General features: G+C 42.6%; 1 protein-coding gene across 1 annotated transcript in view; it reads left to right on the forward strand.

Moving 5' to 3' along the window:
* SGPP2 (sphingosine-1-phosphate phosphatase 2) overlaps positions 1 to 18305 on the forward strand; it is a 70252-nt gene that overhangs the window by 11593 nt on the left and 40354 nt on the right. Inside the window, exon 2 of the mRNA XM_034782542.1 lies at positions 17411 to 17569. Within this exon, the coding sequence (XP_034638433.1) occupies positions 17411 to 17569 (159 nt within the window). The remainder of the gene's footprint in view (positions 1 to 17410; positions 17570 to 18305) is intronic.

An 18305-nucleotide genomic window follows, 5' to 3' on the forward strand; every position in this document is an offset into this window, starting at 1 on the left:
GCTCCCAAGCTCGCGGCATCCTCTTTGAGCCACTGCCCTCTGGCAGTGCCCCTTAGTCCATCCTCGCCCCCTTCCAGGGGGGAAGGAGGAGAGAAGAGATCAGTCAGCTGCCTCTCTGCATCCTGGCCAATGTGGCCAACTGCACTCTCAAAGTCACCCCTCTTGGCAGGAGGTTGGTGCAGCTCCAGATGGCCGCTCCTTCAGCCGGGTGCACGGCAAGGGGGAAAGGAGGGGACCCAAGCCCACCCACTACTCTGGGTCCCAACCCAGGGACCCTCTAGTGGCAGCCGTCCTGCCCTCCTTCTCTCCCCCCGTCTGTCCACGTCCCTGGGTCGCTTCCCCTTCGGCCCCTAGCGCCAGTTAGGCCCTTCTCTTCAGGGCCTGCAGCCTGACAGACTCCGGGCTGGAGTTACCTTCCGCTCCCCCGGGCCTGCCCAGCACTGCGCTGTTCCCAGTGCTAGTCTCCCAGCCTGGAGACAGACCTTCCCCGTCGAAGGCCTGGGACAGAGTGACTCTCCTCTCCCTGAGCAGCCTTCTTATAGGGCTGTCTCCAACCTGGACCCTGATTGGCTCCCAGTAAGCCCTTCTCCAATTGGTTCCCTGTCTGCGCAGGCCCACTGGCCTGCCGCAGCCCATACTCTCAGGAGTGGGGCAGCCGCCCCACTACACTGGGTAAGTAGCATGGTGGTTAAGAAGCCATCAGGTAAGTTACACATCTGCGTAGACACAGCCATTGAATGGATTTTGAAAAGATACAGTTATCCACTGTGCACAATTGATGGCATTTTGACAGAACTTTCCAAAGCCAGAGTCTTTGGGTCTGTGATGTGAGGAATGGGTTTTGCCATATACAAGTGGATAAAGAATCCAGCATACTGACAACCTTTGCAACAACATTTGCTCATTACAGATGGCTGCCCAGCAGCAAAAGTGTTTCAGGAAAGACTCGCCCAAGCACTGAAGTACTGCCTGTGCTGAAAATAGTTGCATATGATATCCCTCACTGAAGGTGAAGGGAGCAATGATACAGAATCAGAACAAGACTATGGCACAAAACTACAAGCTTTTGTGCCGCAATGGAAGGACAAAAACAACTTCAGCCCAGAAAAAATGCAACTCAAACAGCATGAGGTGACATACATTGAACATCTGCTCACAGCAGATGAACTGAAAGTAGATCCCAACAAGATGAAGGCAGTCAGATATACTGGAGCCGGCATATGTGAAAAGGGGTACAGCACTTTACAGGAATGATAAAATTTCTGTCCAAGTTCTGTCACACCTGTCTGCTGTAGCATTATCCATACATCAGCTCGCAGATGTTGACTGGGACTGGGCAGGTCCCCAACAGCCCCAAATGATAACAGATGCCCCTATCCTGACATACTGCCTGCCAGGAGAGCCACTGACACTCCAGTGTGATGCATTAGAGAAAGGACCAGTATAACTCTTTTGCAGGAGCAGTTGGCCACTTATGCTGGCAGAGCCCTGTCAGGGGTTGAATGATGGAACTATGGTATTTGGAGAGGAGCGATTCTATCAGAACGTCTATGATTATCCAGTACCAGTGCAATCAGACCACAAACCCCGGGAGACAATCATGGCAAAGCCCCTTCTGCGTGCTCTAGAGATTGCAGCACATGTTGCTACACCTCCAGCACTACCAGGTGAAGCTCCGATATTGTCCAGGATGATTGCTGGTAGTAGTTGACACCCTGAGCAGGACATATATATTCAGCATCCATGAGTTGTGGGAAGGAGATCAGGACATGGAATCCATTGAGGTGCTGCACTATTTCCCAGTTTCAACAGTGAAGCTGATGAAAGTGAAAGAAGTTATGGAAAGGGACATCTCACTATTAGTCAAGACAGTGATACTAGAAGTGTGGCCAGCAGACGAAAGCCACATACCAGTAGGTGCAGAACCATATTTTCAAACTAAAGATGAGCTGAGTGTGCAGAATGGAACCATATTTTGAGGACAGAGAGCTGTTGTCCCAGACTCATTATATAAGGAGATAATGCAAAAAATACATGCCTTGCCCGTGGGCATTGACAGCAGCCTTATATGGGCTCAAGAGTATGTTTACAGGCCAGGAATGAATACACAGCTCCACTTCATTATAGAAGGGTGTGAACCTGCCAGTTGTGTGATAGCCACCAGCAGAGAGACTTATCACATGAGCTTCCCATTTGACCATGGGAAAAAGTGAGAATGGATTTATTTACCTTGATTACAATGGACTATTATTCAAAATTTTGGAAGGCTGATGCCCTACCTGATACAGGAAGCAAGTCTGTGTTTGGGAAACTGAAGGCTCACAGAGAGATGGCATTCTGGGCACAGTACTCACCCACAACAGACCCCAATTTGCCTTGGAAGAATTCAAGGAACTTGCATGAAAATGGGAGTTTGACAACCACATCTCTTCCCCAGCATATTCACAGAGTAATGGCAAGGTGGAATCAGCTGTGAAAGCTGCTAAGAGTGTTACACAACGCTGTTTCTTCTGCTTCATATCCCTTGCAAGCATCTTTGGCACATAGGAATACCCCTTTACAGGAGTTCCAAAACAGTCCAATGCTGGGACAAAGCCCCAAAACCCTGCTATGAATGAGGAGGCCTGTTGCAGCCAGAAGAATGGTGATAACACTGAGAGGACAGAGAACAATCAGAAGAATCAGGTGCTAAAGTACAACAGGTTAGCCAATGACCTACCAGTAAGGCTAAGATTTTTGTCACGGATATTTTTAGTAAAAGTCATGGACAGGTCACAGGGAATCATGAAATATTCATGGAATCCCATGACCTGTCCCTTATTTTTAGTAAAAATTTCCATGATAAAATGAGAAGCCTGGACAGCTGCGGGTGGGCTGGGAGCTCCCCCTCTGCTGCTGGCTCCCCTCTGGGCGGTTCCTCCTGCCCCCCACAGAGGTGCAGAGCTGCAGGGGTCCCCTCTGCCCCCACACAGCAGCCAGGAGCTCTGGGGGTCCCCCCTGCCAGAGAGCAGCAGCACTGGGTTCCCCCTGCACCAGTCAGGAGCTCCAGGGGTCCCCCCTGCCAAAGAGCATCAGGAGTTCCCCCTGCCTGGAGCAACACCGGGGAACCTTGCAGCTCCCAGCCGGGGCTGGCTGAAGTCACGGAGGTCTTTGGAAGTCATGGAATCCATGACCTCCGTGACTAAATCGCAGCCTTATCTACTGGCCACGCAGACAGGAATTCCTGTGAGGATCCAGCCATTGAAAAAACACCAGGAGGAGTGACGTGAACTAGGGGAATCCTGAGAGGTACAATGGTACCCAGGTCTTACAGGGTGACTGTACAAGAGGGATAAGTGATCTAAGGAACAGAAGACACTTACAAACCAGCAGACAACACCCAGAAAAAGCCTACAGAGATCACCACAGAACAGAGACAGAGAATCATCTGGAGGCCACCTCCATAAAGAGGGAGGAGATTCCACCAAGAATTTGCTAGACTGGGAGAGGTCACTCCTAGTTTGGTCTCCTCAACAGGAAACCAGACTATCTGAAAGACTTTAACCTGCTCCGTTTGTGGTAAAGACTAGACTCCCCCTCAGCTCTGTGCTAGCAGTCTTTGGCCAAAAGGACGAGGTGGGATCTGGGCATCAATTATTTGTTTTAATGTTGATATTAAACTGTCTAAACTAGGGAAGATGTATCATGAGTGGAACTGGAGTCAGAAGGCCCATGTTCCCTGAAGGGACTGTTATTGAGGGGACACTAGTGGAACAGGGAATGCAAGGAGTTAGGCTGGATTTAACTCAATACCATGATTGGAAAACCCTGTGGGATATAATAAAGTTCCATGTATTCAACTTAACCTGCATTTTGCTTCACTCTTTACTATGGAAAGAGAGAGGACCAAATTAAGGTAACCTTAGTTCTAGCACTTCCTATCTTGAGTGCCTCTCTTTGCAACCTAAATGTTTTAATTTAGGGTTTATTTATTTAGTTTCCTAATATTTAAAAAACACTAAAATAGGAATTCCATTGCCTGGAATCCGAACCTGGGTCACTAACTCTGTTTGGATCTTTACCTCCACAGCACCGACCTCTGCCACATGTGCTAACATAGTAATTGGGAACAGTAGTAGGCTGACTGCAGGGTAGATCAGACACTAAAACTGGCTGGGAACTTTTCAGCTTTTTTTCATTAGAAAATATTGATTTGTCAAAACAAACTTTTTTCAGACACTTACATTTGGACAAAATGTGTGTCAGGAAGGCTTCTCTGGTCCAAGATGGCATTTCAGAGAAAGAGACACCCCCACCCTTACAGAGCAGGGACTTGAACCCAGGTGAATGCCCTAGCCACTGGGCTATTGGCTGTTCTTGGAGGCTATGTCTGTGAGACCAGACATTCCAACTTGGACCTGAGAAGTATTCCTGTTGAAACAGATTATGTGAAAAGTTTCAGTTTAGACAAATCAGTCTAGTTTAATTTTTCTTTGAAAAGAAAAGTGTCAAAAACTCAAGGGTTTTTTCACAAAACTGCATTTTTGTTTTCTGGTCAGCCCTAACACACACCACCAGGGGGTTTCATGGTTATTTGCTGACACAGCAGAGGAATGTATCAACTCTGGACATTGGGTGAAATTCCAGGTTTTGGTAGGGAGTGTGCTCTAGGTGTTAGTATTTGTGCTTCTGTTTTTCCCTTTTCCTGTCTCCTAGCCACCCTCACACTCCTTGTCTTTCCTCTCTCTCCTTCCTCCTCTCCACCCTCACCCGGCAGCATAAAGTACAGGAGAGTCTGCCTTAGGGTGACCAAAGAGCAAGTGTGAAAAATCGGGATGGAGATGGGGGTGGGGGGTAATAGGCGTCTATATAAGAAAAAGTTCCAAATATTGGGACTGTCCCTATAAAATCAGGACATCTGGTCACCCTAGTCTACCTGCTCTCAGTTGCTGTGGCTAGCACCACAGCACCCTGTGGTAGGTAGGAAGATCAATTTCAGGGAAAGTTTGCTCAACCCACACTTTTAAGCAGATAGAATCTCCTTGGCAACTAATTTTTTTTAAACTCTCTAACAAGCCTCTACTGCCCATGTATGAATGGAGTTCTTTCAAGGGCTTCTAACTTGGCCAAATTTGGGCAGATTTTCATGGGAAATGAAAAGATACATCCCTGACACCCTCCCCATCACCACATTTTGAGTTCTTGTTCCAGTGCATGGAGTTTCTAGATCCTGTCCAAAGAAATGGTTGTGTAAGAATTTCACCTGGGCATAACACTTTCTCTAGTCTCATCCTCTGAAATGGCTGAACCATTTTAGCAGAAACTTTCCAAAAACATTCAGCCTGAGGCAGACACCTAGCATGGGAAACTTCAGCCTGAATAGGTTTCAGAGTAGCAAAGTTTGTATCCGCAAAAAGAACAGGAGTACTTGTGGCACCTTAGAGTAACAAATTTATTAGAGCATAAGCTTTCATGGGCTACAGCCCACTTAAGTTAGTCTGGAAAATGTATAAATAGGAGGGGAGGGATAGCTCAGTGGTTTGAGCATTGGCTTGCTAAACCCAGGGTTATGAGTTCAGTCCTTGAGGGGGCCATTTAGGGATCTGGGGTAAAATCAGTACTTGGTCCTGCTAGTGAAGGCAGGGGGCTGGACTCAATGACCTTTCAAGGTCCCTTCCAGTTCTATGAGATAGATATACCTATCTCCATATATTATATTATGACCATAATGGGGTCTTATCATGGGAACTGTTAAGTAAACATAACTATAGTTATGATACCAGCTCCACCTATAGTAAGACTTTCAGCTGTCCAGCATCTTTCTTGGCATTAGATATTTGATCTCAATGTTAAACAGCAAGTTGTTTTGTAATCTACATAATAATTTATGCTTTCGATCTGAAAGTCCTGGTTTTCTTAGCTCTAGCAATAGAATCTCCTTTTTAAATCCAGAGGTCTGAGGTTTGATCCCAGCTGCAGATGACCTACTCGGGGTCATCTCATTACTCTTTTATGGTTATCACAGTGACTGGAGTCTCATATTGTACGGGAGAGGATACAATTGATTTCTGCCTCCAAACTGCTGTACAATAGGATGAAGTTGATAAATGGCAGCAGCCCTCTTGTAGTAAGCACAAAGCAATGGTTTACTATAAGATAGATTAAAACTTAATTTAAGTTACTGTTATTGCTAGTCAAAGAATAAAGTCATGTGACAAATGTTAACTAAGCATCTGAAAATCCTTTGCACAAATTCCTAGCAGTCTCTCTCTAAGGCTTCAGTGTAAAGAATATGTTGTCCTTCAATGTTGTTGACCTTCAGACCAGCCATCCTAAATTTTAATCATCCCAAGTACTTGGCAGACTCCAGCTATGTCACCTAAACTATATTTCTATCATACATGTTTCCAGGATTTCAGACAGGTCTTTTTATGTTTCCATACGTATCTTCCCTCCTCAGCTCACTGTTAAAAACAAGAAAACCCTTTGTAAGTTTAACATTCTCTACCTCCTACCAAAAATCCTTTTAATTAACATGCATAGAAGTCAGGATGAATTCTGAAAGGTATTTATCTGCCAAGAGCTAAGTTCAGGGTAGTGCGTTTCTGCTACAACTGTTGACCATTAGAAATGAATGATTTGGGGTGGGAGGTGGGAATAATAAATTTGCTGAAAAATACATTTTTCTTGAGCACCAAAGGAATTTTTCAAATGGATATGGCTGAAAAATGATTCTTTTTAAGTCAAAATAGTTTTAACTTGCTAAAATGGTCAGTTTAAAAATTTAGTTAAATTAAAAAAACATTTTTGAAAGATACCCAAAATGAAATGAAAAACTGAATTTTCTTTTTGGGTTGAGCAAAATGTTTCATTCAACCCCCAACTATTTGTTTTCATATTAGTGAGAAAAATAAATATATATTTGGTTTAACTGAACTGATTTTGGGGGGCTGGGGGCACTCTGGCTCTGAACTGAAAAAAAAAAAATCAGTTATTCACTCAGCTTTTGATAAACACATCTCATAGCAAGTGTAGCAAATGGGGATCTTTAATGCAATTGACTTCAAATTCTTAGGCAGTATAAACAGCATTATGAGCCGCATCCAGTGTTCAATAGTCAGTGTTTCTCCTCCCCAGGCTAGGCTATCACTGGCACACAAACCTTTAGCATTGGCCGGTAAGCAAAGGAGAAACTGGTTTTTTCCATTTGTCTTAAAATGACTAGCTCTTAAGTCCTAAACATTCTGGTAAAACATTTGAATTTTTACTTTGAAAGAACTTTTAAATTGTTGCAAATAGAACAATGCTTTAACATCTTGGGCATATCTAGACCCAAAACAACGTACGTGGCAGTAGAGTCACAGCTTTACAGGGTTGGCCAGACCACAAGGTGTGAGAGCCTACTGTACAACCCTGATTTTTTCTGAACCATGTGGTTAACCCTGAATGATGGGTATGTGCACTTCATTCAGGGCTGGTGCAACCTATTAGGCAACCTAGGCGGTCACTTAGGGTGCTAGTATTTGGGGGGTGGCATTTCGTGTCCTTTGGCAGCAACTGGAGCTTTGGCCGCCCCGGTAGTCATTGGCATTTAGGCGGAGGGAGCTGGGGTAGGAGGCGGCACGCAGGGGAACTCCCCGCCCCAGCTTACCTCTGCTCCGCCTCCTCCCTTGAGCACTCCGCCCTGCTCTGCTTCTCTCCCTCCCAGGCTTGCGGCGCAAGAAGTGGAGTGGCAACGGCGTGCTCGGGGAAGAGGCGGAGCAGAGGTAAGCTGGGGCGGGGAGCTGCCGCATGGCTCCCCGGGTGCAGCTGCTGTGGGGGGGCACCTCAGGGCGGGGGGGAGCTGCTGCAGTGTGGGGCGCCTCAGGGCGGGGAGCTGACACAGGGCTTGGGGAAGGGGCGGGGGGAGCTCGCATGCAAGGTGGAAGTTTCACCTAGGGCACGAAACATCTTTGCACCTGCCCTGACGTCATTTGTGCTGATTGAATCTCAGTCACATGGAACATAAAGCTCTATTCTAGGCTGAAAAGGGAGTCTTATTCACAAAGGCATCAATGAGTCTGAATCAGACTCACTCAATTTACAAGTAAAAATGTTTGTTAGTTTGATTTCCAGATGAGTTTGCACTGTGCTCTATTCCCCCCCTGCTCATGTATAATTACCCATATCCCTGACACCTGGATGAGAAGTATTTTAGTTCCATAGCTACATTATATCTTGTCACATCCTTGGTAAATCTTTGCCTGGTGGACGCTCATTAGGCTGCTGTGTTTGGGTCCTACCACATTGGACCCATGCACTTTTAGGCTTCCTGAGACTGAGCAGAGTCCAGGAACTGCCTGTGATGTTGGGTTTCTAGGCACACACTTAGGGGACAGATCCTCCATCTAGCACCCTTTCACAGAGCTGAGACCCACAGTTCTGCTGCCTAGGCCCGGAGACTGGGATTCCCCAGCAGCATAAGTATACCCTTCCCTAGTGCTCCAAGGTTTTGGGTTTACCAGTTACCTTTCCAGGAATATGTGATAGTTGAAACATATAACACACAGACTTTGTAAAGGCCCTATCACAATTAGCACAATAAATATATAGATCTAGACAAAACACCTGTATGCATTTATCTCAATTTCCTCACCACCCTTCAGCATTTTTTGGGCTCAGGTCAGTGTCTATTAAAGAGTCCAGCATCTTTCCTCTCACCCTTTCCTCCTGCATATAGCTTCTCCTTTGGAACACGGATTCTCCTCTCACTCCTGTAAGCCAGCTTTCTGCTTCTGTTCTCCCTCTTTCTAAAATGGCTAGTAGGAGACCCCTTTCTTCTCTTATAACCTGCAGTCCCTTTGTCAGGTGACCTGCTGATCAGCCTTTTCAGGTGGTCAGTCCCCATCAGGCAATTTGTTGCTTAGTTATCAGCACACCTGGGCTGACTAGTTTTTCTGGATGGAAGCCAACTCTTCGTCTAAGGAGGATTCTACGTGAATAAAGGATCATCAAGATTTAGCAACCCTCATTGTTAGTCCTGTGTCACTAGCTCTTGGAATTTCAGTCTAACATGGAATTTAGAAGACAAGAGAGAAGGCAGACAAGCTCATTATTCAAAATGGAGTTTATAGACTGATAAAGTTATATATGCAGAGTTCAGAATCCTCAACAGGAATTCATAAGTTGTATATAGATTTCCCAAATCATGATACACCTTAATAAACTACATCTATAATACATTTCAGAGGGGTTACAGTTATGGATAGCAGATATTTTCTCCTCGCTCCCATGGAAAAAGAAAGACTTTTTATTTTGAAGGGGGGAAACTATCAAATTGTCATTACCAATAGCTGCCTTCATTTCATTTATAATACTTTAATTTAGGGAGAAAATATTGAATGAATAGGGACAAAAATAATATTTGATCTATAATTATAGACTACTGACATATTTTACCATTTGCACACAAAAGTGTGTCCTGATAGCCTATAATAATGGTTTGAATGTGGCTCTGCTGGAATTTGTTTTGTCACTATCCTTTCCCTGCAGGTTTCTGCCACGGCTTCTGACTAGCAGCAGAATTTAGTAACATTATACTGAAGGGTAAGATGTTCCACTGGAACATCAACATATCAATGTAGCTACCTGGTGTTGCATTGCAGCCAGAAATAGATGTACATTTTCCCCACTCCTACCTGCCAGTGAATTAGGAAGGACTCAAGTGGTTATTTGGTTCCTATTTAAATATTCTAAGAATGTGGGTAACTTAACCAGAGCTACATATTCAGGTAACACTGCATCTTATGAATGTGCAATTTTGTTTTCTGAGTTGATATTTTTTGGATGGAATTATGTGTCTTCTGTGTTTGTAAATGTCCTGGGGTATTATACACAAATGCTTTCCAAAAATGTTCTTAAGATTCCCATTTCCACTACACTCTTGTGCATGGTATTTGTGCAAAACTGATTGTAACTTAGCTGGATGCCTCTCCCTCCCTGAGTCAAGCGGGCTGTGGCATAAATTATTAAACATACCTCATAGAATATTAAAGACATCAAATCACTTCAGTAGTTTAAGTACAAACAATTTTTAGACTATCTCAGGAGACTCACAAATTATTTAAATGAGCTATTCTTAATAAGAGGTTGGAGGGATAAACTGCTATAAACATGAGAGAATGTCAAATGTTCACAGAAATTAATTGCAATAACTTTCTGCATAAAGTAGTGATTCAAGTGCTTCAGCTATTTTAAAATGTGATTAACTCCCACAGAAATCCCATGCCAGGGTTAGACTGGGGGTAGAAAGGAGACTGTGCTCTACCAAAGCTTCTGCCATGATCCCAGCTTTATTTTGAAATGATTGTCAAGAAATAGTAAATGTTACCATAGTTAGCACCCTGTAGAAATGAATGTGAGAAGGTTCCACCTCTTAAAGGGACTGATCTAATTTTGCTTAGGGCCTCCCATGCTCAGAGTATTTCATAACCATAAGGGGTAGAAACTATTTTTTTAAAAAGCTTAACCTATGCTGAAACTGCTGGGGCCACCAGAGAAGTACCGATAAAGTATTAATGAAGTGATAAATTGCTGATAAAGCTCAAAACTTGTTCATGTCTACTGCTACTCATGAAAGATCATGTTACTGTAAGCTACCATTTACCTAGGAAACAAACAGGTGTGGATGCCAGAACTATCACACACACTTTTTTCTTAAAATGTTTATCTAAATAAAGGAAAGTAACAAACAGTGCAGATGATGAATAAACCTCCAGAGTAACAAGTTCCCATACCCTATGCTACTCTGTCTTAAAATGTGTTAGTCAGAATGTGTGTGAGAAAGATAAAGACATAATAAATACCTCAAGCAGATTCTACTGGGGATGAGCAAATAATAATGAAAAAAAAAAAATCAAAACCCAAATCCCCAGATGGGTCCATTTCAAATCCTGAAAAGTCAATAAAACCAACAGTTTTCACAGAACTGTTTCCATTTTGGGGCCAGTTCTGTTTTTAAATAACTTCTAATGACAATAGTCTTTATCTGATTTCTTAAGAATAGAATAATTGACCTTGGGAGTGTGCCATTCATTTTTGATTTAAGACACATGAGCACATAATTCCTAACACAAAGATTGTTGCTTAATTGGAAAATTAGCACACTAAGGAGTGAGCATTCTTTTGGGATAAGCATAAGTATGTCCAAATATGGTTTAATGATATTAGACACAAAGCACCATAGTTGCTAATTAGTCCATGTTGTGTTCTAATTGGCATACTAGACTCAAGATATTTAGCATGATTCTTCCTTAATTCACTCAGTGCCGCTGAACTGCTAAGTTTACTTATAGAGATGTCTGTTACTAATATATGACCTCTAATACTAATACATGGGGGAATAAGTCCATCAAATTGGTGTTTCAAGAACACTGACTTCTTCTTTTCTGTCTCTTGTCTATCTAAAGTGAATTTAAATGAATTATCTTTTCTTTGGCTAGCTAAGTGAATGGATGTGGTTTCGTTAGGTGTCTTGCTACTATCATCCTCAGAAAATTACTAAAAGAATTACAGCTGCATGACGTTCCAGGCAATCCACCCCAGTGAGGGCCTGATTCACCACTTGCCCTGCAACCTGAGGTGCCTCCCACTGCTTTGCTGTTGTAGTTCCCAATGTGCATGCAGGTCACACCCTGAGTGTCTGTGTGTAGTCATAGCCCTGGTCTGGAAGCTCTGACTCCAGCAGCCTGTCAGTAAACACCAGCCACACTCTGGCTTCCATCAGCTTTGGTTACTACTTGCAAGTGACGCCCCCCTCACCACACTTCCAGTCCCAGATTTCCCCCCAAAACAGTGTGTTTTGCACTGTCCAACCCTCTCCTGGACAGTCCAGTTATGTTAGGTTCCTTGCCCCTTTAAGGGGGTCAACATACAACAGTCTGCTACCTTAAATGAAGTTATCCGAACAAGTCACAACACTGGATTAGTTTTAATAAAAGAATAAAACAAGTTCATTTATTTACAGAGAGAGAGATTTCAAGTGAGTAAAAGTAATGAGGCATTAAAGTGAGAAATGGTTACAAGGAAAATAAAGATTAAAGTATTTCTAAACTTAACAATCTAGACATGGTTCAAGTAACCACATGTTTCCAGTAACTTTGCTGACCAAACTCTCAGGCTAGGATTGCTCCCAAAGTCTAATGGCTGTTTCTTATGTCTTCTGAGGAGAAGAGAGAGCTATGGATAGGGAGAGAGAACTTGGCGTGGTTTTCCCTCTCACTTTTCTAGTCAAGTCCATCTTTGAGATGCATTTTCCTGAAGGTTACCCCTCAAAGCAAAGTTTATTCAAACAGAAAAGAGGGCAACATGGTTTTTGGTAGTGAAAGAGGATGCATGGTGTTTCTTCTTACCTCTGTTTGCTGAAATGCAGATTTTCCTAGTTTCCTGTCGTCCCCCTCTCACTGTCCAAGGACTCAGTTTGCAACTTTATGTAAATTGAGGTAAACACACACTCCCTTGTTTAATGCCAGCTTGTCCAGTTCTGCCTCCTGGGGGTTATGTGGTTTTGAACATGTGCCACCAACATCATTCCAAAAGAATTAATAACTTTGCATATAACATTGCTACACACATTTCATCATGATATTATTGACCACTGAGTTAATTAGTTTTCAAAAAATACCTCATAAGGCCTATTTTATACAAAGACTATAACAATACAGTGTAGGGTGTGAATATAGGGGTGCGTTCAGTCACAGACTGATATTTTCAAAGCAGACTAAGGGATTTGGCCACCTAATTCCTTTTTAAATTGAATGGGAATTGGATGTCCAGATTCTGTAGGAGCTTTAAAAATCTCAGCCCAAACACGATCGAGAAGGTGCATCTTTGCCAGAGTTGAATTTTGAACTGCTCCCTAGTTTCCAGTTGTTTAATCTGTGGGGTCTTAGCTATGGCCATGGTATAGGCTTGTAACCTAAACTACTTACTGTCCACAAACATCATCTTCCACAAACCATCTGTGTGCCAAGAACCTCTCACACAGAGTAGGAGCATAGTGGTTACAGGTATCTCCTGAGTCTGGCATGTACTTTCTAGTTCAGCAAAGAGGGTCATGTGGGGTCTCTAAAAAATTCTTGTCATACTGATCCTTATAATCATTGTGTGATATATGTATGGATATTTGAGTTGTGTATATGTACTAAAAATATTCTTTAAAGTATCTTACCAACCACAGAGAATAACAGGTTTCTTCCAGATAGGAAGTAAGAGGTATATCTCTCTGTCAAATGTAAAGTAAGCTTTGTAAAGTTACACAATGGGGACTCATTTGCATACAAAGTAAACAGGAGAATATAAAATCAACAGAAAAAAATGAGTGATGGGTTCTGCTGTCTCTGAGGACAGACAGTGAACTCTGGTGATAAAAGTAGAGGGCAAGGAGATACCCCTTAATCCTGCACCAAGGAAGTAAATGGATAGTGCATGTACATTCATGAAAATGGGATCCCAACCAGCCTTGGTTGAAAATGCTGCAAAGGACATTTGGGATGAGATAAGCTTCTTTAAACAAAATGATTCCCCTTTTAAAATAAAGCTTAGTCTCTAAGAATCATACTATGATTTTACTTTATATGTAACCCTTCTGTTTCCATTATCCTTACTCACTATGTCTTAAATCTTAATCTTTGATAATAAACTTATAAATATAAGTCAGTGCTGTGGTACTGTACAAGGAGCTGACCCTGAATTGGATCGTTCAAGCTGGTGTGTACATGGTTCCCCTGACGACAGCTGACCTGGTAATTGTGTGAGTGTTCAGTAGCTAAGAAACAGAATACTACAGAAGTATGCTTCAAAGGAACTTGGGGACTGAGGTGCACCTATTATTAACCTTCAAGGCAAAGTAGGGGCTGGCATAGCCACGAGGAGAGTGCTTGGGTGGCTGACAGATTAGAGGTTGGAGCTGTTCCACTTTGTGTAAATAATTATTCATTGAGCCAAAGAGAGGTTGACTAGCCCAGTGATTAGGACAGTTATGTGGGATGTGGGAGTCCCAGATTCAATAAATGAATAGAAAGTGGAACAGCTCCAAACAGGAGAGATTGAGAGAGACCTACCCCAGAAAAGCCAATAGGCCTCACCTCAAGTGAGTGTTCTAACCACTGGGCTATTCACTATTCTGGGGTTGGTCTTTGTTTTTCTCCCTCCCTGTATCTGAGAAACCTTTCCCAATGAAAGTTTCATCGAAACTAGTATGTTTCTGCAAAATCTTTGGTTTCAACAAATCAGCATTTTCTGATGAAAAATCATTTAATTAGAAATCTCCCAATTAATTCTACTATTGAAAAATTATTTAGCTTTTGCCACCATCAGAAAACTGATCCTCATACCATTTCACACGGATGTTTAAGCCTACTTTCTGTAGGTGGGTGATGGCTGCTCAGACATAATTGATCAATCCTTTAACATAAGCTGAGTTCAGCTGCACAGATACAGCGTCTACTTCCTTGCCCAACTCCATTTACACAATGTGTAGTGACTTGACTCAATCTTAATAGATAAAAGGCACACAGACACTATCTCTCTTCTGAAATCTAATTTCTCTCCAGTCAGGAACGAGATTTTTAACCCAGCTCTGCATATCTTTGCCTGCTCAGTCTGTGCATTTCCCTGATGTAACTTTTTAAAAAAATATCACCCACACCTGACACTTGACCATTATTCTGCTCTAACGAATCTGTGCATCCATCTGTTTTTTATGCTAATTCTCTCCTTTACAAGTCTGAAGTCTCCAGCCTACACTGTCCACTGTCTTATTTCCAGAGTTTTGCCGTGTGGTTAGTTTGTCAGTTTCCCACAGAGTTAGTGGTGAGAGACATCATGGACTGAGTTTGAGGAAGTATCAGGGGTTTCCCCTAGTGGATCTCTCCCTTCCAGTGGATTGTATGTTCATGCAGTGGGAATAGTGTGACTATTTCAGATCCATTAATAGATCATCAATTTAGTCCTCAGTTTGTTTTCTGGAAGCTAGTTTTGGTGACAAATGTCAGGGGCTTTGGATGCTATGTGTGACATATGTAATGCTTTGAGAATATGAAATATTCAGTGATTATGTGGACAGATGTAACAGATGTTATATTTAAAGACTACTGTATCAAATTTATAAAAGTTATGTGCCTCTTTATGGGATTGTCAGTGGGTGAGCTAAAGCTAAACAGTGCTTCTGTAGGAGCTAAAGACAACAAGGAATAATTAATGCAAATCCCAACTATGGAAAAAATACAGGTAATACACCTGTGGAAGTTTTATGCTTAGGAAGAATATCATATACTGGTGTGACCTGGGTCAAGAAGTCAAGCAGACAAAGGACTAGAAACTGTGTAAAGCGACTGCCCTGACCTAGGGAGGGAGGTCACTTACACTTAATGCAAGAACTGACATAAGATTGTGACCAAGTAACAGGCCCTGTAACAGAGCCTGCAGTACTATACGTCCAATCAGGGTCTCCATGTGGAAGATGGGTGATGACCTGATAAGTTAGACCTACATGTGAGCTGTTTATTATAGGTTTTCTCTGTTATGACAGAGGGGCACCCAAACCCAATTTGAATGGTGATGTGACCCAGTGTGTCAGGTCACAATGCCACTTATTCAAGTTTGGCCCAGCTGCCCCACTATCATAATGGAGAGTTGGTTGGACCAATTTCTGCTGCCTTAGGCCTATGGGAGGGGAGTGGCATACTGACATTTTGCCTAGGGCAGTAGATCGTCTTGAGCAGCCACACCTCAGCCAGCACTCTCCGGACCCAGAACTGTGCAGTAGAGACCCCCCCATTCTGGGGAAACTAGCAGTCAGGTGGAGCCTACCCCTCTCTCCCCTCCTCCCTCACCACATGGTCTTAGGGGGGGAAATGCAGAGAGGAGCTAGGCAGAGACTCCAGCAGGTAGGAGCAGCTGCACAAGCAGCCAAAGCAGGAACCTTTGGACATTCAGAGCACTTCAGTTTTGACTGGGCATTCTCTGCCCTGCACTGTCTGGCTGTTTACTCCAACTCTCCCCCCTGTCCCCGCAAAGCCTCTTCATCTCAGCTTCACTCCCCACCTGCCCCTCTTCTCCCCTACCACCCCCTCAGCTCCCTTCCCTTCAGCATCCCCCCCTCTCCCATTACTTTTCTTTCCATTTAGCTGATCTCTCCTCCCCCCTCCCCCAATGGTGGAACTAATAGGACACTTGGCATCACATTGTTCACTCTGCTTGTCTGTTTTATCCCTTCCCCCAGCCTGTCTCTCTCTGGTTGAGTTAGATTGTAAGCTCTTCAGGGCAGAGACCATCTGCAACTCCATGTTCATACAGCACCTAGCACAATGGGGGCCCATTCATGGTTGGTCCTTAGGCACTACCGCAATAAACAAACATTAAAGATGTACATCTTCAAAGGGCAATTACAGGTAATAACCTGTTATAAGAGATGGGTGCTCTGGAAGGTTTTGTTCTGTAGAATCATGTTGCGTATTGACATACAAAAAGTAGGAGAGGGATGAAAAATTGGAAGTATTAAAGCACATAACAATATTTCTTACCCTTGATTCACAGATACCCACCTCATTTTGCAATCTGCTCATGCAGCCCTTTTAAAAGTTGAATCAAGTTAAATTTAAGCAATTTAGCTTATAAATTACCTCTGTCATGAAGCATAGCATTTATTGAGTTTTTAAAAGGTTATGTCAGTCTTCTTGTCCCACAGCAGTGACTCAGCAGCACCTCACATGGTGGAGAGGATATGTTGTTTCTACAGTTGCTTAATCCCCACGTTGAGATAGAGGCAGAGTTTGTGGCCCTCTGGATAAGAGAGTTAGGGAAAAAATGGAGGTTTAAAGTAAAAAATGGTTTTAGAGGAAGGATGAAGCAAGTGACATGCCACTTGCTATCCTAGGGCAAATTTCAGGATGTCTAAAGGCAACTGGTAATCCAGTCTCCCTAGCCAGTGACGCAAATCTCAAAAACACAAGTTGCTTTATTTACTATTCTATTTGATTTTGGGGTTTTGCTTTGTCTCATCACATTCTTCTGTCAAGAGCAATAGTTCTTCCTTTTATCTAAAGCTGCATAAGCTCCCTAAATTTAGGGTCAGGAGGATTCCACATCTGACCCTCCAAAACAGAGACTAGTCCAGGTCTGAACCTTTGTGCATGCATGTGTGTGTCTGTCTTCCTGTATATCATAGATTTGTCATAACTGATTGGGGGAGGAGGGGAAACACATTTAATCTATGTATCAGTTATAAAATTCACTTTTATATGAAAAACTAAACCTACAGTTCTTGAGTCTCACTGCAACAAATTACTGTCTGAATTGCAAACTGGTTTATAGCCCTAGTTGTTTAAATTGCACTCCTAACAACTTAATTCAGTAAGTTCACTGAAACATGCTAAAAACATTTCACTTTCAGGATTGTGCACAGAAGTATGTTGTGAAGAATTATTTCTACTACTACCTGTTCAAGTTTTCATCTGCCTTGGGTGAAGAGATTTTTTACATCACATTCCTTCCATTCACCTACTGGAACATCAATCACGATGTGTCGAGGAGGCTGATAATGATGTGGTGTGTAAGTATGGGTGTGATTATTAAAACATTTATTAATTCCATTACGGTAACACCATAATAATCAACTTCTTCTGGCTTTTGATTGTCTTGTTTTTATCAAAAACTAAAGTAAGATGAATTGTGCTTCCAGAAGCACAAGTGTAATTTTTCAAACTAATTTTACAAAGGGATTTTATTTATACTGTTTCAAAGACATATAATGAACCTTGTATCACTCCTTTTTGGAAGTACAGTTGCACTTGGAACTGGGAAGAGAGGTGACCACAAGTTATGAATAAAACATTGAGTGCATCCACTCTCCCTACCTCCAAAGTGGCAAAGAGAGGTCTAAAATATTTGGCTATTTCTCTCTACCCCAAGCTCCCACTATGCTATTGATGTTAATTTAAAACTTGAAATTATCATTTGGATTTCATTTTAATATTGCTTTTTTTAATTTGTTCTGATTCTAGCTATAGATAAAGCCGTATCTGATGTCTCAATTTTAAGTTAGTGGTCACCACAGTCACCAACAGCCCATTGCAAATTATTTGTGTTTTGGCCAGAGTGACAGCGATAAATACTTCTGTGCTCATATATGGCTGCAAATTTTAATCAAAGACCACAAAGAGTGAAGACCTACTTATTGCCCTGTTCATATTGCCCTGTTCTATTTGCTGTTCCAGCATTCTAGAAGTGGGGTTCTAGAAGTAAAAGTGTCTGTACAAATAGCATTTTGGAGCTCCAGGTCTATTTTC

This window comes from Trachemys scripta, chromosome 9 (assembly GCF_013100865.1).
Source record: "Trachemys scripta elegans isolate TJP31775 chromosome 9, CAS_Tse_1.0, whole genome shotgun sequence".
Lineage (NCBI taxonomy): Eukaryota > Metazoa > Chordata > Testudines > Emydidae > Trachemys > Trachemys scripta.